The 22,239-nt window shown below is 41.2% G+C and overlaps 1 protein-coding gene and 2 long non-coding RNA genes across 5 annotated transcripts in view; 1 reads left to right on the top strand and 2 right to left on the bottom strand.

Annotated features, from left to right (window-relative positions):
• Positions 1 to 1,968: 1,968 nt before the first annotated feature.
• LOC117775749 lies at positions 1,969 to 22,118 on the bottom strand. Its single transcript, XR_004616319.1, has 3 exons — positions 21,982 to 22,118; positions 6,118 to 6,122; positions 1,969 to 1,980 (listed from the first exon to the last, which is right to left on the bottom strand). It is a non-coding gene; the product is annotated as an uncharacterized LOC117775749 (long non-coding RNA).
• On the bottom strand, positions 6,480 to 10,935 carry LOC117775746 (G-protein coupled receptor 26-like). Its single transcript, XM_034609153.1, has 4 exons — positions 9,573 to 10,935; positions 8,504 to 8,617; positions 7,175 to 7,487; positions 6,480 to 6,761 (listed from the first exon to the last, which is right to left on the bottom strand). The coding sequence occupies exons 1-3, from the start codon at positions 10,241 to 10,243 to the stop codon at positions 7,217 to 7,219; spliced, it is 1,056 nt and encodes a 351-aa protein (XP_034465044.1). The 5' UTR covers positions 10,244 to 10,935; the 3' UTR covers positions 6,480 to 6,761; positions 7,175 to 7,216.
• LOC117775748 overlaps positions 13,213 to 22,239 on the top strand; it is an 82,260-nt gene continuing 73,233 nt past the window's right edge. For 2 of the 3 annotated variants that reach the window (XR_004616317.1, XR_004616316.1), the window contains exons 1-2: positions 13,213 to 13,351; positions 17,901 to 17,999. This is a non-coding gene — a long non-coding RNA (uncharacterized LOC117775748). The remainder of the gene's footprint in view (positions 13,352 to 17,900; positions 18,000 to 22,239) is intronic. The other variant, XR_004616318.1, reaches the window with a different exon arrangement.

Here is a 22,239-nt window from a genome sequence, read left to right as displayed (position 1 = left end):
TCTCCCCTGGTCATTGTTATCAAGTGTTTTGACTTGACAGTAATTCTCCTTTTCACAGGACATGAGCCTGCTTGTTCATCTGAACTCTGTGAGAGAGCTTTATTCATGTGTAACCACCGTTCTCCAGAAAGTGGCTCCATTGTCTCCCGGTCTTTTCACTGCTGAGGTCTCTCCTAATGAAATGGCTTGATGGATTGTTCCCTAAGCCATGGGGCTCTTAGCCGGCTGAAACAATGATTGTGAGGATCAGTTTTGTTCTCTGTCCCTCTGATAGATTCCCAATCCCTCCGAAATGCTCTGCTCTTTATAATGGCAATCTCCTTACATTTCTCTTTTAGATTTCCTCTGTGGTCGAGGGTATTGATTGGAACGGGGCCGGGAGAAGACAAATATGGTCCTTGTGTGCGACAGTCACATCCTGTTGCATTTGAACGTCACACTCTTCTCACCGCATTGTGCCACTCAGCATTAACAGATATTCTTTTTTTTTTCTCCCATGGCAGGAAACCGTGAATCTTATCTCCTGAAATATAACACAACCCGGAGTGGTGTCGTAACGTCTTCTTTACCTTTAACCTCTCCTGATCTCTTACTCACATTAAAAATAGGACATGTCCTCCCTGTGTCAGTTTAGATGTGCCCCTCTTTGGTCTCAATTATTGTCTGATGGGATTTCTAATGGTACCTCATGTCAGAGTGGCTCCTTTTGGCACATTTTTTATCACGCACTTCACCACAGCTGACAGCAGGGTAATGAAAAAGGTGGAATCACCTGTCAGAAGAGTTTCACAGGAGCAGCTCATGGCCTGAGGTTTATCTGGGGCTTTTATAGCAAAATGACTCAAGGCAAAGGTGCAACGGTGTGTTTTACTGATACTGTGGAAATAGGCTAAGTGGCAGTGAATGAATATGAGATTGAAAACTGCTGTTTTAATAGAATAATTACATGGTACGTTCCCTGTCCCTGTGACGCTCCAGTTATTGTTTGTGACAAATATAGTCAAAGAATTTAAAACTTGGATTTTAATGTCGAGCCACGTTAATGGATCGTAGTGAGTTGGGAGTCTGCGTGCAGCGCTCCATCAATGGAGCAGGAGGTCGGCTGTCTGAATATGTGCCTTGTATACTGGGCAGCACTGGTAAACACGGGCAGCATGTTAACTGGAGACTCAGCATTGCTCACTCTGACTTACACGAGGCTCTCAGATGCAACTGAGTTACAGTTGGTGATTTTCACTCCTCGGACCACAAGCCGCTGCTTGCACCGCTTTTTGGGAAAGACTTTGTAAAAGATTCATCTCAGGATGAACAGATTTTTTTTTGATGCAGAATCTTTGCAAAACAACCTAAATATTTTTACAAACCGCTTCCAAAGTGAGAGAGCAGATTTTCATAAAAACAGTTTTCAGTGTATCCGTGGGTACATGCAAAATGCAGCCTTTCAGAAACGATGACATCACAGCTTTCCTCGTCCATGCCCGCTGTTGTCTGGTAGATCTGGTTTGATCTATCCTAATTATTCCCTCTTCTGTAAACTGCAAGCCACGGAAGATTATTTATCTCTCTGCCGCCCACACAAGCCCCAACACTGACTTCGACCTTGTGAATAATACAAACTAAGTCACATAGTCTATTATTTACTCTACGTTATATTCGCGGCAATTCCTTCTAGCTATGATTTGTCATATGAGAAAGTTTTAAAATATTTCATACCATTCAAAAGTTCCTTCAGGAGTCATCTGCTGTACAACCAGGTCACGTATTCACCCAAACTTTCCTCCACTTATTGTAACTCGCCAACATTTAACAGATGGTTGAAATTGAAATACTGAAGCCACATACATCAGCCCCTCATTAACTGACAGCCGTCTGTCTCGGAGCAGCTGCCACTGTCACCAACACATGTCCATAGGACGAGTGGCTTTGAGCTTTCTTTTAAAGAAGCACTGGAGCTATAGTATTTGAATGCAAATTGATTCACTATTCATCTACTGATAAAAGCCTCGTGGCTCCAACTTAACGTGTCTGTGGTTCGTCTTGAATTTAAAATATTTTTTTTTTATATTGGAGCTTTTCCTTAAACTCTCTGATGTATTTTTGAGTTCAAGGTGTAGTTGAGTCCCCGGCTCTGCAGTCTGATCCGGTGACTCAGACATGAGGATCAGTCAGAGTCAATGCTTAACCTGGAAGATGTGATGGAGCTGCAGGAGGAGGGACTGTCTTCGAGCCCAAACCAAATTAAACTGGATCGAAATACTTCTGCGGGACATGTTTGCGTCAGTGCCTCCAGAGCAAATGACAGCCTCTCTTGGGATTTTTCGGATAGGCCATTTTGTTAATTCAGAAAATCAAGCTGGTTTTTTTTCTCCAGTGAAAACTTATCTTGGGACTCTGAGATAATAATCTTGTAAAGTAAAAAAATTTAATTCTCAAGTGATGCAATACACTTCCATAGTAAAGGGGGTTTTCAGACCAAACGTCTGCAGTCCATGGGAATGTGTTTTTTATGTCAATCAAAATCTCTATTAATAACTTTTGGTTTGTTGGTGCAGACGAACGTTGGTTCAGAATGAAAAATCCATCCGTCCATTTGTTGATTATATCGCTTGTTCTTTTAGGGTCAAGGGTGGACTGGAAACCAACAGCTGACATGGGGCAAGAGGTGGACACATTGCTATCCCATCACAAGAGCAACGTACGAAAAAAACAACCGTTCATACATTCACACAAACACCGTTAAGTTAGAGTCTCCGATTATCCATAACCCCAGTCTGCACGTCTTTATGAACTGTGGGAGAGAACTTACAGACGCCACACAGACAGGCTGAACTGGGATTCTAACCAGTAACCATTTGTTTGTGAGGCGAAAACTAAAACATTTAAAAATCTCCATAGACATTCAAAACAAACAGGAAGGCATCAATGCACAGTAGTTGCTCAAATATTCAGAAATACAAACATGCATACAAACACTTACAAGAGTTCATTTCTACCAGATGGCTGCAACACTTTACACTTCTTTGCTCTCGCTACATGGGAATGTGGAGTTGACCCTGCGATAATGGCCGATTACACATTGTGGAGTCTGTTAAATCCCAGTGGTTTCACATTCTCTTGCAGTCAAATCCACGTAAATCTGCTAATGAAACGTTTCACAAATGTGTTGGATAAAATCAAAAAGCCTGAAAATCAAAGCTGTTTGTCTGAGGCCCTTGAACATCTCGAAAGCTGTGCAGCGTATTAGAGATATGAGCTTTTTCTCTTCAAGGCAATAATACTCTTTAAACACTGCAGCGAAAGCCTTCAGAGACAAAAAACATCATTCCACGGCCCACAGCAAAAACAAAAAGAGCATTCCTGGACAAAAATAGATGGTCTTTTTATTACTTCTGTGAGCTGAGCCGGCTGTTTGATTAAGGGCATGGGGGATACCGTGACATTTGAGTCTAACATTCCCATGATTCATGTTATATACGCCAGCAGTCGATCCGTCCTGCGGCTCCTCCGGCAGAAGTGTGGTCAGGCCTGTGAGGCTGGTGGAGGGTGAATTCAACAAGCGAATAAGAGTAAGTGAGATAATAAGACATGATGGAAAGAAATTTCTTAAGTCTTCATGGTCACTTTAGGCATTCTGCGCCGTGTCCAAGTGATTTGTGATGTTTGAGCAAACCTGAGGGAGCGTACAGTGAGAAACGTTTTGTTGGCATAAAGAAAAGGAAAAGGATCAATCTGTTAAGTTTTCTCTGTGTGTGGCGGATGATTCCTCACTTATAGATTTAGTTTTTTGCTGTCGATGATTAAAAGGAACTATCTGTGGATGGGGGACTTGACAGCCACTTTCTTTGATACAACAGTGAGTAAAAAAAACATGCATCACTTTGTGAGACTGGGAGAAGAACTACTTGTGCCTTGACATCAGGGTTGGGTGAAGTCAGCCAATGCGTTTGTCTTCCCTGCCTTCTTCCTCTGCTTTCTTGTACTTCCTACGCTCCGTGGCTTAATCACAAGGTCGGTACACAGTGTTTCCAGTATATGGCAGGTCTGTGTCTGCCGCTCACCCACTCACTGATTCTCCCTGGGAGATGAGGATACGCACACCTCCAGACCAGGGATCCTTCCAAAACTTTCCACTAATTGCCCTCGGTTGGCGTGTATTCGGTGAATGCATGTTTTTTGGTAAATGAAGATTTTTGCACCCCCTTGGTGAATCATAAAAAGCATTGGAGGCAGCTTTGATGGGTGACGAGTCGTGATTGTTTCATGTTTTTTGACAGAGACGGAACTGATATATTTTTAGCTACTTGTTATCAAAGAGGATGAAGGGAAAGATGGAGAATTTGTGAAGGATAAAAGTTAAAGGTGGTTGAGGAGGAAGCTGAGGAGGATGGAGGATGCAGCTCCCATGAATCTTTTAGCACTGTCACAGCTGCTTGAACCTGGTGAGGTACAGCTCCAACTTTCTTCTCCTCTTCTTGGCTCCTTTTCTTCTTTTCCCACTCCTTCCAAGAGCTCCGCAATTAAGAAAGTCTTAAACGCTCAGCCCTGGTGCTTTTGTAAAAAGTCTTTGTTCTGCTGCCACATCAGCAGCAGAAGCAGTGGGTGGAACGTATCTTAAATGATTTTTCAAATTAATTATTCCTTCTCCTTGACTTAATCAGTGTGTGTGAATAAAGGTGTTAGGGTCTGCAAGACAGTCTTTCTGTGAAGCATTGTAAATTAAAATATGACATTAAATAGAAACACTATACTAGATGTGAAGACTCCTGCTGAGGGTTTAAAATATCAAAATGCACAGCATTTATTTCAATATCATCACAAACATATTTAGCAAAATCGGACACAGTTTAGACAAAAATAAATAGATTTTCTGCCTTTTAAAGGCCTCATATACTGTCACAGTAAAGTAAAAGTACAACCACCTGATTTGCAGTGTTGTCAAGATGAATCATTTTCAGCCGCTCACACATCATGAGCTGGAATGTTACTAACACATCACTAAACAGTGGCTACGACATTCAAATAATATTTCACCCTGTTTTGCCAGATGCATTAATACAATGTGGAGGTAATAGAACATACACATTATTCAAAATGTTCTCACAATGTGACCAAACCATAACAGGCTCTATCATCACACCTAACAACACCACAGAATATAAAGGACAGAATGGGAAGGTTTCCTATGTTGTGTTTTGATTCGATGGGAGAGATCATATCGTCTAAAAGGCACTTTCGAAGTCAGGCCTCACAGCTACAACATACAGTCAGATTACACCCTCAGTGAGGTGAAACACTCCCCTGTCTACAGCAAACTGTTGAAGTCATCGTCCGTTTTGAGTCGTTCCTTGAAAACATTCAGCTCTTCATCCAGGTAGAGAATCAGCGATGAGGTCAGAGGTTATGCTTGAATTTCAGGAAATTCAGTTCAAGTGGGATTCAAAAGCTCTTACACTGTGTCTGTGATGGTTTAAGACCTATAGATTATATAGAGCTGTGTAGTAATGAAGAAAATACTGATTTGATCAAAGCTTAAACAGCAATGGCCGATATTCTGGGGCTTCCGGTGCAGTGAACGGTTTACCTGTGGGCAACCAAAGCCTGCTGAAACGTGATTGGTCAAACTAGAAACGGCAACCAGAAGGCTTTCAACCGCAATATCTCATATTAAAATGCACAATCTGTTCATAGAAATAAGTTAAAGTTCGTGTATAAGACCTGCTAAACAATCTGGGAGTTCTGGAGGTGGCTCTAGTGTCGTCTTCACATTTGAATTTGCCGTACAGGCTCGTTGACACAAATCTACGAGTGTGCTACAATCGACTGTATCTCATTAGAAATCACCAGTCTTTGCAGCAAAAGATGTGCAATACTTGTAGTGAAATACTTAATGCCGTTACAACCTACACACACAAGCTACAAAAGAAGACAGTCGATTCTTTCATGAGGGACAAGGCGAGTGATATTCTGGATTTTTCATCCTATTGCTCCAGCGTATTTCCTTTTACGCCAAATTTAACCGAAATTCTCCTGTACCACAGTCAGTCTGTACCTTCTGTCATCCGAACACTTGAAAATCACAGAGGAGCTGCATCATTTCACTGGGTGCTACATGGACACTTAAGCTAATTATTCCTTAATCCTATAAACTGTATATAAAGAGTCAGTGCAGTAGATGGAGCCGTTGTGGCAAAGTCCCACCAGAACATGGACTCGACCTGTCATGACGTTTCTCCATGTTTTAGCTTCAAATAATTAATTAAAACCAAACTTAACACATGAATGAACACCAGTGTGATAATAACTACCTAGAATGACAGAAACTATCTTTAAGAAAAAATTATTTGACGTGTACTTTGAATTTTTTTGTTGTCCCTTCTGCTAACATGGAGGAGGCAGAATTTATAAACTCTACTGCTGCCAGCCACCAGGTGGCGATTGAGATGCTTTGGCTTCACTATTATGGAGCAGTCACTTTATATGCCGTCTATAATTAATCACATTTTCACAGTCCTGCTGCCTCAAATCTTTTTTTAACTCCTGTTTAAGGAACAACTGCAAAAACCTGCAAAACGCAGCAATTTGAAACTTTGTATTTGTGGCCTACTTTTAAGACTTATGTCCTCCGAGCAAATAAGATGCAGAGCGCCACAGACAGCCTGAGAAAATTCTGAAAGTATTAAAAGACGGATTAACACACTGTTGGTTCGGGACTTTTCACAGGATTTTTTTGACAGGAAGAAAAATGCAGAATATTCAGCCTTGTCCTATGGAAGCGTATTGCATTCACTTGAGGAAAAATAACTGCTCTGTTTTTTTGGAATTATCAACTTAATTATCTAGTTAATGAATTAAGAAGATCAAAATAAAAATCATACCTCAAAATCCAGCGAGAAGCACTCATCAGCATGGAAGCTCCGGTTGTTGCTGTATATTAGCCCAATCCTCTAACAGTGCTGTACGGTTACAATTTTTTCTAAATGAAAAAGATTTCCTTAATTCAGGAAAACAGCTCTGATTTTCTGAATTATGGAAATAATTAAGTCATTAATTCAGGAAAATAGAGCTCAAGTGAATGCAACACGCTTCCGTATTGTCCTTCGACGAGAAATCATGAACTCACTCAGAGAGGTCAATCCACAGTCACACTCCCCTCCGAACCTCTTAGTTAACCTTTAGCTCAGCATCATACCCTAATTCTCTCTGAAAGTGATGACCTTCACTGTGGCTTGTTGGCAGGTGGCTGGGTGTTGTTGCTTGGGCTGACATTATTGTGGCTCCTCCCTACGTTGTTCTCCATCCTGATGGAGGAGGAGTTGAGCGGACTCCTCTTGAGGACCTTGTTGGCCAGAAGGCTGCAGGTCTTCCTGTACTGGTGCCGCAGCAGTGAGTAGGCAAATGGGTCACTTGCTGCCTTGCTGTAGGCCAAACATTTGGACAGCACACCCCAGTGAGGGCTGATGGGCCCTGGGCAGAAGAGCTCCACAATTCTACCTCAAATAAAGCAGAAAGAGGGGAAGGAAGGAAAAAAAAAAAAAAAACAGTCACATAGCATCAGCGATCAAACTGCAGCATGGAGAGCCAAATCTAAGATCTGTGTAACTGGAGTGGAAGACATTCACAGCAAGGGAACCTCCCCCGGTGCTGTAATATTTGAAAAATGTCACCATTTCCCTTCACTGAAATGTCATCACTGTGTTGGGCAATTTGAAATAATGGGTGTCAAGTCATCTCCGCTGCTCCTGGACTTCTTGCTTATTAAAATCATTAAATTAAATACAAACACTGAATCCGGTGCCTGGCCCTTGTTTTTGTCATAATAAATCAAGTTGAAGTCAGAAGACAGTGTGTAAAACCAAGCCGAGTATTGTTTTGTTGTCAGTCTGTCTTTTAAATTACTGCGATCTCCTCTTGAGTCTGTGTCATGTGTCTTAATTTGCTTCCTTTCTGTTCCCGTGACAGCTTCTGACAAGTTGCCGTCGTCAATACTGGGTCTGATACTAATAAGGGCCAGTGCTAAGATCTCTGACTCACTCACTATCTCGCTCCCTTTTCCCTTCCTCCGTCTCTCTCTCATCTCTGCAGATGTAAAGGCTCGGAGAAGATTATAAATGTCTGTAGAGCCAATAAGCTATGACACTATAAAAAGGAATCAGTTGAAAACGTGTGAACAGATGATAAGACGGCTTTGAAATTGATTCTTTCTTTTCATCCGTGTTCACACAATAAGCCGAGTGTAACCACATCAGGAGCCATAACAAGGTAAGTGACAACTCGGAGAATCTCCCTGTCAAATAGATTAATCCCTGGGAGAGTTGATCCATTAAGATGAATGTGGAAGATCTATTGAGATTGTTTTGTTTTTTATATAGCAGAGCAGTGTTGAGAGTGTTTTAACATTTCCTTTCAATCTTGTGATTCAAAAGACAAGAAAAGGCGACACATGGTGACGTTTTGATCGTGTAAACACACACACACACACGAAATCCCACAAATCTGGGCTCACCTCGTAATGACATAAGGGGTGAAGCACACCACGAATGTGCCGATGAACGTACTGATCTTCTTGGTGGCCCTCTGCCTCCTCCGCCTCTGCTCATCCAAGCATCTCTGGCGCACACTGCCAAAGCACACATGGCACCATTATCTACCCAGGAGGCATGATCAGAGACACGCAGACGTAATGAAAACAGACAAAACATGTGGGATGAATGTGAAGACAGCAGCGAGGAACTGTGGGCTTTTATCTCTGGGGGAACGACACATGGAAAACGCTCACACGGCACAGACATCAATGAAAAAGTGTAATTGAGCAGAAACCAGGGTGGATGGAAACTGAGGAAGGCCTAATTGACCTTAACACAGAATGATAATGTAAACACTGACTGACAGCGGGATTTACAGTCACATCATCATCAGTGGAGGACTTTAAAGTCACGTGAAATCATCTAGAAAGTTGTTTTTGATTGGTTCAAAATGTAATGTAACTATTCATTTTCATTATTGATTGATATATATATACCAGAAGGTTGGTGGATCAAATCCCAGCCCATGCCGAAGTGTCCTTGGGCAGGATGCTGAACCCCAAAATGGCCCCTCCATAGATGTTTAATGCACTGATTTGGATAAAAGCGTCAGCTAAATTTTTGGGCAAATAGCTGATTAGCTGGTTAATAAAATATCACAAATTAGAGAAGAATGTGTCACAATCAAAGGTGACGTATTCAATTGATATATTCTGTCCAATCAACTGTCCCCAAAAAAAAAGTTCCCACGAAATATTTAATTCAAAATTATATAAAACAGAGATAATCTAATCCTGGAGCTGGATATATACTTTTTTCGTTGTTGGTTATATTCTATATATATTTCAATATCTTTTGTCATCAATTTATTACCATTTTAAGGCAATAAGAGAAAAAGCCACCATCATCTCCTGCTCTCGCCAATATATGGAAACACTTATAATATCCTCCACTGGATGCAAAGCTTCCCACAATGGACACAATCAAATGGAAAGATGAACTTAATTGTCAGAAAGTAACTTCATAAGAGCAGTTTTTTGGACTGTTTACCTGGGGAGAATGTCCACCAGCAGCACCAGCGTCTGCATCGTGATCACGTCGATCCGTTTACAGTGGAACCTCGCCACTTTCAGCACTTTCATGTAAGTCACACACATCACGACCAGCGTCAGGAGGAAGGTGAGGGAGTGCAGGACCACGGTGAAGATGATGAACTGCGCCCCGGCTCCCTTCGCCCTGACGTTGCAGAGGGTGCATGACGCGTAAAGGTGGTGGTACCCGACCCAGGATCTGCAGCTGGCGACTATGGAGAAGCAGAGCGAGTGTGTCCACGTGTAAACCAGCGCTATCACCGCATCCCGGTGGCGCATCCTGGAGTGGTAGCTCAGCGGGAACACCACCGCCAACCATCTGTCGATGCTGAGCGCTGCCATGCTCAGCATCGAGTTGGTGGTGAGGAAAGTGTCCAGGAAGCCCACGACCTGGCAGAAGACGCTGCCTCCGGGGTGGCCCGTGGTGATGAGCCCCACCAGAGTCAGGGGCATGTTGGACACGCTCAGCAACAGGTTGCAAAACGTCAGGTTGAGGATGAACAGCCCCGGCACCTGCTTGCGGATCTCCGGGTTGTAGAGAAAGCAGATCAGCACCACGACGTTGGACAGCAGCGACACGAAGATTGTCCCCAAAACTAACACGGAAGCGACCACGTCCGCTGCGTCCATGGTGCCTCCTCTCAAATACCCAGACTCCTCATGAGCTCATGTCCCGATGCGAACTGTCATCGTGAGTGGCCGTCGCTGCAGAATGTGAGTCCAACACACAGTCATCATCCTCAGGCGCCAAATGTCTCCACTAAACGCGGCGGTGCCTCCAGCAGCGTCCAGGTCGCAGGGGGGGGGGGGGGACTCATGTGGAGAAATGCTCACCTGGACATGATGAGGAAAATGTGCAGGTCCAGTTCAGATTGGGGTCACAGCGGGAGGTTTGTTCTCGTGCAGGCGCTGCGGTGCTTTTCACGCACCCTCCTTGTGCCACTGGTCTCACATCTCTGGGTTTCCTGGCTAATGCGCAATTGCGCGCTGACATATGATGGGAAGCTTTGGGAAAGAAAAGACACTTACTTCCCTCTCTTTCTCCCCGTTGCTATTTACATCGTCTCCTCTGACCGAGTGTGAAGCACGCTGCTGCATTCCGGTTCAAACACAGCTTTTTAGGGTAAAAATAGAAGCACGACGCGTGATTGCGTCGCTGGTGGTGAGACTGATGTCATGAGCGTCACGTTGAACACAGCAATCCTGGTAATGAGATGTTTGGTGTGAATAATCCATAGACTACGCACATAAAAGTCCCTGGATGTTAAAATGGCAAAGTCTTGTTTATACTTGAAGATATTTCTTTGCAAGTCGGTGTCTGATCAGATTTAATCACATCTCCATTGTTACTTTATTTATTAAAAGTCTCAGCAGCAAACACTTACAGGAAATGTATCGTTGGTTGAACCAGAGCCTCATCAGCGCAGTGCTCAAGCCTTATATGGTTCACTCCATCCACATTATCCACCCAGACTGGGTAGGGAAAGTATATTTGGATTTCCCTGTCCCATGACCAAAACAAACATGCAGTTGTTATGAGTGTGTGTGTGTGTGTGTGTGGCTATAGTGGGCATGGCCACAATAGCTCCTGTTGTTCTCATTTACAGTGCACACAAGGTCCAATTGGGGGTCATAAGGTCATAAGGTCATAATTCTATCAAAGTCCTGTATTCAAAGTCTTTCAGTTTGTACAAAATCTGCTTAAACTACCTAAAATAAAAGTGCTTCTTTGGTCAAGCTATTTAAATACATTGAGTATGATATTTGTTATTTTTCTCACAACAGCTCACATGGTTTAAATACCAAATTAAAAACAACAAATTGACAGGTGTGAACAGATTAATGGCACAGAAATGAGTGAGTTGGATGAGTCTAAATGGTTAAACTTTGTATTTTTGAACTTTACCACTGAGGATATTTTATGAATTTTGACATTTTCATTCATGTCTGGGCATCGGTTTGATGTTGTTGCTGCTGGAGGCAAGTTTTCTGAATAACAGTGGACAGACTATTATATATATTTTTATGTACAATATCAATCTGCAATGTTACATGTAATAAAAGATATCAAATAAATGCAGTAAAAAACTGTTAAAATTCCTCCAGCATAATTCACATAAGATAACATGATTCCTACTTTTTAACGACACATGCACCAGCAATCAGAGCTTCAGTAATGATCTGAAGAATCAAAATGTCAAACTCTGTCCTTTTTTAACAACCAAATTGGAAAAACAAACCGGTTCAGGCTGCAATGCCCTCACCCCCTGTGCATGCAGTTGGTCTTTCTAATGATGTTTCAGGCATTTCTGCCACAAAGTTCAAAACACAGTCATCAAGTCAGCGAAGGGTAAAGTAAGTGAACGGTATCTTTCTGTTATTCACCCTCGATCTAAACCTTGGATCGAACAATTAGCCTATTTGTTAAAGATCTGGTTTCTATATCTGAGGCGGCGAGGACGACGGCGAGTCTGCTGATCGTCCTGCTGATGGGAGAAGACACAAGTGATTCCCTGTCATCCTGTGGTCATGACAATGTGTTGTGATAGAGATTGTCGGGATCTGAAGCGTGAATTTACAAAACGAACTCAGGGAATGAGCCTCATCATATGAAGGCTGTGATGTATCACCACTGTATTATATTAGTCACAGAGCATTTTCTACTTTCACCTGTTCTCATTTACCACTGTCACAGACCACCATACATCTGAACTCTCTGAACATTTTAATTAACATGCACAATTAAAGCCCACCATCCCCTTTAACGATGAAAGTTAAAATTACTAACTTGGGAAAAAAAAAAAATCTTTTACCTCACATTAGTTCCAGGACTAAAATTACAAGCATGGATGTGATCTATAGTGTGTAATTGAAAGATATTAGTCCAGTGTCCGGCCGAGAGGACGGGAGCAACCAGTCTATTTGTTATAACAGCGGCCACACGTACAGATGTCTGACCATCCTATAAATTATCAGCAGTGACAAATTGCCAATAGTGGCTGTGCAGATTTTCTAATTAATTCCTGAGAATGAGAAGTTTTTCACTTCTGTCCTGGAACAGAACAGATGGTGAAACTACATTGGATTTCTTTTTTTTTTTTTTTTTTTACAGCATCACTGCTCAGTGCTCCCTTTCCAGGATAAAGTTCAAATTCATTTTCTTACAGATTTAATGAAGTGAGTTAATGAATAGAAAGGTTTCAGCTACACAGGACCATATATAAATCTAACATTTTAATTATATTATATATATATTCAAAGTTTTAGAAGCCTTTTTTGTTGGATGGCTTGGAAATGATACAAGAGTAACTGCATGAAACGTTATGTGCAAACAAAAACAGTTCACACCAGGGACACAGCCAAAGGAATTTTATGTGTCTATATTTAACAAACAAGTACCAAGTGTTTTCACAACCTTCTTATTTATAAGCTCTCTGATCACGGTGCCATGTTGAAGTGATCAAATGCTTGTTCTCATTTTGAATGTGAATTAATTTGCCTTTAGAATAAATACTTTATATTGTAATTTGATAGTTTACTCTGTCTTTCCTCTTAGAAATTGAGAAAACAAACAAAAAAACGAACTTTATTACAGAAGTGAATGTGTGACAGTGCTGATATGAGACCCTTCAACAGGGGGCGCTCTGCGGTCAGGTGTGTCTGTGTGCTACCTTCACGTCGCCAGCTGTAAACTTTGACCTCTGCTGCAGATGTGGTCTTCACATGTGTTTTATTCAGGTAAGACAATCAAACACTGACTGTGTGGCTTCGAAATACAACATGAACTCACCTCAGTAATATGAAACTGCGTCATGGCCGCAAACACTGCTGTGAATTAACCTTCCATGACTGGGATGCGTGTATGTGCTGGAATCAGGCTAATTACAGAGTCTTGAAACAACAACAACACAACAACCACAGTTCATGTTGTTTTATTTTACAGCTTTTATTTACTATGACTTATTGTCAAAGTGGGAAAGTTATGTTTATTAAGATGATACTCTGACATGGCACTTTATTAGGTACACCTAGCTAAACCTAATATAGACTAATACAACAATCAAACCTACATACTGTTCAGTTTTGAATGAAATGGTATCAAAGAGGTTTTTATTCAAGTTTACAGGATGGTTTTTTGTGTGCTTTTAAATTGTATTTACTTAAAACTTAGTGGCGGTTCTGTTTAATTTAGTCTATCCACATATAAATGTAAGATAATGGAGAAACAGGTCTGTCCAACGTCACCACAAACTGCAGCATCCACAATGAGCATAAACCTTTTAAAACGTTATTTAAAACAAAGCTTTCATCTCTGGGCGAATGTTCTTATTTTATTTATTATTGTTCAATTATTGTTTTTGTTTGTTTCAATATATGTTTCTTTTTATAATTTGTTTTTTGTTGCTTTATGAAGCAATTTGTTAAGAACACAAAAACTGTCTTCTTCGTTTTCCTATTATTATTATTATTACTATTTTCTAAGTTGAATCAAAACCTGTGAATCATTTTCAAAAACTTAACTTACTGTAAATCAGCACAGTTCAACATTTCCACCAGTCGTGAATTTGTCAGGCCTGGCGATTATTTTCTCTGTGGTCCCTAGAATAACACATTGACATGTTTGATCCATTGGAAACTTTTTTTTTAGTGCTGTTTAAACAGAACTTTTAATTGCGTGCTTCTGCAGGTTGAGAAAACTCTACTGTCCGGACATGAAAATGCGAGTTGGTCGAGCTTAAAGCTTCGTTCCTGAGGCAGTGACATTTTGTAGGTCTATGTTTCAGAGTAAAATGATAATGCCAAGTTCTAGAAGATTGTTTAGGCTTTTAAAGACTCCGTGATTCTCAAGATTCAGATGCAGTCGACTGTCAGCTCTGTCCGTTTTGTTTAGTCGTCCGAATCCGATAATTAAAACTGGCAGTAGCATTGATTTGTCTGCTTAACTGGACATCTGTGTGTGCACAGTTACTGCTTCATCCACCTGCACTGACAGGTTCTCTCTGTCTCTATCATGCTATGATTAGACAAGAAGTAAATATCAAGATTGTGCATAGTGCTTAAACAAAGCGTGTGGTTATGTCCCAGGTCCGGTTATGGGTCAAGTGAATTAAATGCTGCAGTGAATATCTTGATCTGCAATTCACTTCCTCTTCTACACCTTTCAAACATAGCTCACTGTTTCCCCCCCGTCTTCCGCCTGTTAGGTATTGAACCACTTACATCTTCGACTTACTGCAGATCCGAGCCTGTGCTTCCTCTCTGTTGGCTGAATTTCAAATGGCTGGTTACTTGTGTCTTGGCTGCACATAAATTCTCCAGGCTCAGTTAATCATTCTCGCCCATTTGCTTTGATGTCCTTTCTCTGGTAATGAGTTTGACATCGCTGAACGCAGCCACGACAGGAAGCTTCTCCCACTAGTTTTTGGAGCTCAGAGTTGCAGAGTTAATGAGAGAGTGCCATCGAGGCGCTGTTGTCCCCGACCGTATGTTCTTGTGGGGATTCGATGTTTGAACCAAAACAGAAATCCCCCATGGAGGGTAGAGTTGGTTCTGTGTTTTAAAAAAAGAAACAGACTTAGTTAGCAACACATCCTCTTGAGAGTAGTGAAGCAGATGCTTTACAGTAAGGACGATGCAGAGCTAGCAACAGAGGAGTCGTGCCTGTGGCTGAATGAACACACGCCTGGCTGCAGCCCCAACTCATGCACAATTTAAGTGGCTGTCTTTTCATATTATTCTTTGTTTGCTTGGACAGCCGCCTCGCTTCTGTGGAGCAGGATTCACATGCACGTACATGGCCAACCTGCTTGTCCATTTCGTGTTCATATAGGATCGTATGTTGCTCGTGTGACTCACAGGAGCAATAGCTACAGTATATTAGAAGCATTCAAGTATGTGCATTTCACTCCCTTCAGGACACTTATCATAGTTAACGCACAGTGCATGATGGTCAAATGCATATTACGTCTTTGTAATGTATAGCTGAATTCATTTTATACTGACACTAACAACAAAGCCAGGACCCCCCCTGGTGTCCATTTTGTGTCACAGACATACTGATACTGTCATGTTATTCTTACTATTTGAGTAAAATAAGACGTACTATATGATTTATAATCTGATATATAATTAATCTTAATTTGAGTATTTATCTTATGTTTCTCTCTATTCTTTATGTGCTCCTCAGCTGTGATAAGGTTGTGAGGACATTTCCAGCAGCACTGCTGTTACGTGTGTGTGCACGAGACCTGAAGGCATCGGTGAGGAGAAGATTAAAATGACCTTAGGATCTTTAAAGGGGGAGTTATTCATTTCATCTCGTCCTTGGGAGCTTTTGACACTTGAAGAGCTCTCGAAGTGCAGCGAGCTGGTAATTGCAGGATTAAATGCCTTAACATAGATAATTACATATGCCATGTTTTATTTAGAATAAAAAGAAATGGGTCACAATAACGTCATGAGCCAGTCTCTCAGACTCATCCTGATAATTTGAATTTTCAGGATGAGTCTGAATTTACATAAGTTTAGTCAGAGTTTGTACCTCTGTGAATTTGACACCCCATGTGTTATTAACAAAATCTTAAATCTTTTTGTGCACGCAAAGAATACAATTCCACTTCTGCATTTCATGTCAGATAAATTGCAATAACTTGAGAAATATTTTGTTTTCGGTTGCATAACTGTGACCAAATGATGTGTAAACAAATAGTTTAGAGTCATTTGAGTGTTCAAGATCTGTGAAGGTGCGGCTCGAAAGTGTGATGATTTCGTTAGCGAATGACCCATATACAGTCGGTGAAGCACTTGTTGGTCATTTCACACAAGTTGCATTAAACAAATCATCCTTGAACAGCAGGACAGACGTCTGAGCCTCATATTAACTGAACAGTCTTTCCTCTCTCTGGCAGAGCTGAGAGGCTGAGAGCTCTGATTACAGGTGTCATAGTTTGACTCCACTCACTCTAAGTTATCACAAAAATCATTGGGCTATAAAGCAAAGTCTTGACTTGTAGCAATTGCCTGTCAACACCTTTTTCATTTGTCAAAAAAGAATAGATGTAACCCTTCTCCTCCAAGCCTGAAATGAAACACATTTTCCCCTCATCTAAGCGAAGGCACAGAAGCAAATGTTTTTGTGTTATAGCGCTGTTTGGGCCACAGATGTATGGTTTTGGCTTAGTCGAAAAGTGTTAGAGCGAGAGTGGTTTACACTTTCCATTTAGGATGTGGGATGATGGTTTCAAGTGCACACAGCAGCAGAAAAATTGGCTTTCAGTGGGAAAGTGGAGTCATTATTTTGTCCAGAAATCAAATGCATCATGCCCGTACAGAGAGGTACAGCTGGTACTTCTGCAGAAAAAAACAGACACGTCAAAAGGAATGAAAATTTGAAACCTCAGTGATGTTTCAATGCATCACTTTTTAGCCAGTAAAATGTTTTAAGCTTCCTTGTTTACCAAAGACAAGTTGAGGCAAGCATGAAACGGATGCTCCTGTGTGGGGGAATGAAGAAAGAAACTGGGGTCTGTTCCTTCTCTTCTTTAGACTCAGCATGATAAGAAGCCACTGCTGTTATGCTGCTGTTATGCTGCTGTTATGCTGCTGTTATGCTGCAGCGTGGCACCAATCATCACACCCACCCTGCCTCGGGTGTGGGTGGATGCACAGGCTGATCTGTCCATCCACTGCACGTTCTCCTCTGTAGTCGAGGCGCCGCTGCTACGATTCATCACACTCACATGCAGCTGTTTGAGCTCATGGTGGAAGTAGAGGATGAGTGTTGAATTATTTTGACATCTTTTCAAAATGTCTTCAAGCAGCAGATCAGAGCTTCTAATATTGAAGAAGAAAGAGGATAGAGAACACTAACAAGTAATTTGTGTTATTGGAATAAATCATAGATATTTACTATAATTAATTTGCATATCTCTTTAACCCTCATGCAGGATTGTGAGCTGCTGATGTTTTTTTGATGAGGTGCTTCCCTCTAGTGGAAAGGAAATGATCTGAAAGATGTGACACTGACAGTAATTGTTTGACAAAATGTAATAATATCAACTATTTGCAACAATTTTTTCAATTATAATAATAAGATGATATTATTATCACAAAAAACTCATAAAAGGGCTTATTTTTTATTTGGAAATGACTAATGAGCTGGTAAATATATTTTCTATTCAGTTATATTATTGATTATTTTAAAGTTTAACCAGTTTTTGTTATTGATCTTCACGTTTGCCCATTTACATGTTACACCAATGTATTTATAGGGGGAATCTATTTGCAGGAGCACCTCCAGGGCCCAGTGGTGGTAATTACACGTTTTTACCAGAGGAGGGCGCTCTCTGCTCTCTGTACGATGCTGCTGCTGCTGAACGTGGTTGAGGTGAGGTGGTGTCCTGCTGTCAGAGCTGTCAGCACTCATTAGTGCTGTCTCATTAAATTGATGTCAGTGGTTCTCCATAAGCAGTAAAATGAACAGCTGCCCTGCCTCAAGGCCACGTCAACAAGTGATCTTTGTTTGTCAGGGCGGCCGGCAGGTTAACCGGCGATAACCAGGAGCAGAGCTCAGACTGACGGTTGGGATTCTTTCAAATGAGCTGCGAAGCTGTTTGTGGGTCAAACTCTGCAAGGTCTTGTGTTAGATATAATCTATAGCCCCGGAGTTAAATCATTTTGAAGTCAAAATTAAGTGAGGTTTGAAAGGATGATGGTGAAGTTGCAATAACTTTGTAGCGGTAGCTTAAATGTCCACTTAATCTGTGCAGCAGTGAGTAAAACATGCTTTGTGTCAGTCTTTGGAATGGTGTGAGAAAATATACAGAGAGAACACAACACAACATTTGCATCAACACAATATAAAACTTAAAGTACCGCGTGTGAACATTTACTAAGTATGTGAGATAGGTTCAGAACAAAATAGAAACTTTCTTTTTAATATTTTCATCAGTGTTTGTTTGTTAGAAGAATTCTGCAAAAACATGGCCCAAGGCAGAACCCACTAAATTTTGGTGCGGGTGTGGATGAGGGGGCAGAGCCAGGATTTTTTTACACTTTCTTTAACATTGCAAGAATGGGTTGTTCTCAATATTTCCGTTAATCGCTCAGAGAATGATTAATGGCCTTTGATTAAAAAAAAATCTGACATGTTTATGGGACTGATATTTATGAGTGTGTGGAATTTGTGGCAGAATCTGAAAATCTGGATCTAGTGAATTTCAATGTGGTTTCAAAACCATCTTGTAGCAGTTATTTTAGATTATCTGTTTTTTCCCTTCGCAGGTGAATCATATGCTACTTTCTGACTTTCTGTTTACATAAATTCTGTGTATTGAGATACTGCTGTTTGCCAGGTGGGGGCACCAGCGTGTGACGTTTCCCCATGTGGCTTTGACATATAGGATGTTATTGTCAGTAAAAAATAGGAAGTAAAATGGCTGAACATAGAAAATCCTGAAGACCAACTACACTTTTACTGCTGTTCCATTGCTCTCCCTCAGCTCCTTGTGACCCAGAACATGCTACACCTCAGACACTCACTCAGATAGACCTGCGTCTGAATGGTATTTCAGGTTAAAACCATGATACCCCCCATTTGCCTTCCTCCATTAAAGGCCTATTTAGCGTACTGCCGATGGCAGTAAAGAGATAGCTTGGCTTTTATACTTTCTGACTGGATATATTAGCAGGTAATGTCCTTAAAGAGGATTAGTGGATGGAGAGAGAGGAAAGGAGAAAGAGGGTGAGTGGTTGAAAGTGCCGTAGGGATGGCATGTCAGTAAATAGGCAGGTGATAGCAGGGTGGACAGGAGAGCTTATGCTGCCTCGCACTGCCTTTGGCTATGAACAGAGGGATTAGTCACTGTGGATTCTCTGGAATCGTAAAGCATGTTGAGCTCTGGCTGTTTAATTGTTTGTGCGTCCAAATATATGCAGGAAAAAGGAACCTAATTTTACATGTGAGCAATGAGGAAGTTTCCGTTGTAGTGCGCTGTCCTCAAATTCCAGTTTATATGAACAGGGAAATGCAGAGCAAGTCATCACAGTCAAAAAGTGTTTTGTGCATCACTGGTGGTTAACTACGCTCCCATGAAGTAATCCTGTCAGTCAGGAATGTGCTGTGGGTCAAGGTCAAGAGTCCCAACAAACCAAACAAATCAACCTGTTTACTGTGTTCAGCAATTAACCTCCTTTCTTCTCAAATCTAGATAGATAGAAAACATAGATAGAGTCCCTTTTTTTTATTTGCATGGAGTTCAGCAGTCCTGATACCAGATTCACACATTACACAGTAAATCGAATTCACCAAGAAATAGACAGAAATACACAGACATCACATACAGATAAATTATTGCACATACGGGTGTTGGCTGGAAGGTATTTCACTGTTAAAGTATTGTGCTCAAAGGGAATAATAAACATAAACCATGGTTCAACACATTGTCTTATAGAAGACTCTGGAGCTATTGAACTAAATTTCTAAATACTATATCGAGCAATATTTGTTTTGTATTTATTTTTTGTTTGTAGAATTATATCTTTAAACATTGAATAACTTCCTGGCATTGATTTTTATTTATACAATTTATCTAGCATCTGATTGATGGACCTTTTAAACCCATTACTTCCATATTAGATGATTTAATATCTAGTTTCACTTCAAATGCAGGAAGTATTGTGCCCTTTTTTTTTGCTGAGTAAACTTTCAACTACTTCCTCATCCCGACCTTACAGATGAAAAACTCTTCTGAAAGAGCTTCTCAGTCTAATGTTCACCTCCCCTCTCACACCGCTCTAAACGACCATATTTCCAAAGCCCCAGACCCAAGGCCTTGGCTCGCTGCAGCTAAGCTGTTCTGAGGGTGATTTGATCATGCATAGTGGATGACATTGAGCCAGAATGGGTCACTGCAGAATCTGCTTTAGCCACAGTCTGCTGGAAAGGAGTCAAGTGGAGGGCAAGCACCTGGGCGAGCTGACCTTTACCTGTGGAGAGGAAACGGAGAGGGATCAGGAGGGAGGGAGGCAGAGATCCAGTTTGCATAGAGTCGGTTTCACAATTTCAGGGATGAGTAAGTGAGGCATTTAGCGCAGCATGAAATCCTATCATCAAAACCGGGACGGTATCATCCCTAATCAGTCTCCGTCCATTTCCTTATCCACTGTAACTTCTCTGTGTGCGGGTCACACATCAATACTTCCTCACACTCGCGCTCAAGTTTCCAGATCTTGGAAAAAGTGTGAGATTGCTCCCTCTCTCTCTCCAGTGGAGGTATGGACAACATTTTGTCCGTGCCAAGAACATCCCTGTGACCATCTCCGCTCTCAGCTCCACTGAGGATATGAAAGGAGCATTGTGTGCTGCTTCATGCTCCATGGCCAATTGACTTCTTTTCCCATTAATCAAATGCACTGTTTACCTAATCTTTCATGGCTTTTCAAAACCATTAAAACCAAGAGGATTATCCTAGTATTTCTGACGGTGTTCCTTTACCTCAGGTACAGGTGCCCCAAGAACACTTTCCCTCTCTTTCTCTCTCCTATTTCCTCTCTTCACGTTTCCCTCTTTCTTTTCCTTACGTTCACTTTCCTTCCCATTCTCAGCTTTCCCTTTTTTTTTTTCAAGGATTACTCTCTGCACTAGCTCAACTCTTAAAAGTGCAACCTTTCCATCCCACCAGTGGACAACTCTACTCCCCACTCTGAATAATGTATTATTGTCTGATTAAAGCAGATTAAGCAGAAAGAAAGAGAGTCAATCTGAAATTGGGTTCAATGCTGCACTTACCTGAAGTCTTGACTGCTTTCATAGTGTACACTTTTGTGTCTGTGAGCAGGAAGTTGGTGTGGGGTATAGGGGCTACATTTCGGAGAGTGTATCTCACTGTAGAGCTAAAAGAGGAAATGGTGAATTGAATTGCACTTAAACCCCCTCTTTGTAAAACTAGACGAAGCGCAAAGCAAACTCACATGCCAGAAGAGTTGGACGGGATCTACAGGTTGGTTTTTATAGGATATAGTTTAGCTGCACTGCGGCTTGTTAAGCCCTGAAGCTGTGGGAGCGAGTTTTTACTCTTCAACCAGCAGACCACTGGGGTCAGATGCTTTGAGGTCAGATTTGGTGTTTGTGAATTATCACAGTCCTACGATAACCTTTTGTTTTTAACCATAACCACGATCTTACCTTAACTGTAACCATACCCTATTTGTCATGTGCAGATGTTGTATGGAGTAGGAATTTTATAAACATTGGCTATCAAAATTCATGCCTGACCAAGGCCAATGCCGATATTGGGGAGTAAAAACATCCAAAGTATGTATTTAGAAACACTTTGTTGGCAATGATTCCTAAGATGATGTTGTAAAACCCTGTACTGGAAAAATTGACTAAGTATGGTTGAAACCTATGTTGTAGTTGAAAAGTAAGTTTTATGACCTGTATCTACATACATATACAACCTGTCCAAATACTTTATGATCTGTTTTATGGTCTGAACTGTGTTGACCTGAAAACTGTCAGACCCTTTTTATCACTTATTTACTCTCCAAAGAACTGAATGTATGTCTGCTTATCTCCAAAGGAAACATATGCAAATCAGTTGTCTGTGTTTAGATTCCTCTCTCAA

The sequence above is a fragment of the Hippoglossus hippoglossus genome, chromosome 15 (genome assembly GCF_009819705.1).
Source record: "Hippoglossus hippoglossus isolate fHipHip1 chromosome 15, fHipHip1.pri, whole genome shotgun sequence".
Taxonomy (NCBI): Eukaryota; Metazoa; Chordata; class Actinopteri; order Pleuronectiformes; family Pleuronectidae; genus Hippoglossus; species Hippoglossus hippoglossus.
The sequence above is the reverse complement of the archived record's forward strand: the minus strand, read 5'-3'. Positions and strand labels throughout refer to the sequence as shown.

What these genes read in the sequence shown, in the direction of transcription:
- LOC117775746 (XM_034609153.1), bottom strand. Translation starts at nt 10,243, where the DNA reads ATGGACGCAGCGGACGTGGTCGCTTCCGTGTTAGTTTTGGGGACAATC. An exon ending in CTGGTGGACATTCTCCCCAG is followed by an intron (nt 8,618 to 9,572) that starts GTAAACAGTCCA and finishes GTGCTTTGGCAG; the next exon opens with TGTGCGCCAGAGATGCTTGG. An exon ending in ACCCCTTATGTCATTACGAG is followed by an intron (nt 7,488 to 8,503) that starts GTGAGCCCAGAT and finishes TATTTGAGGTAG; the next exon opens with AATTGTGGAGCTCTTCTGCC.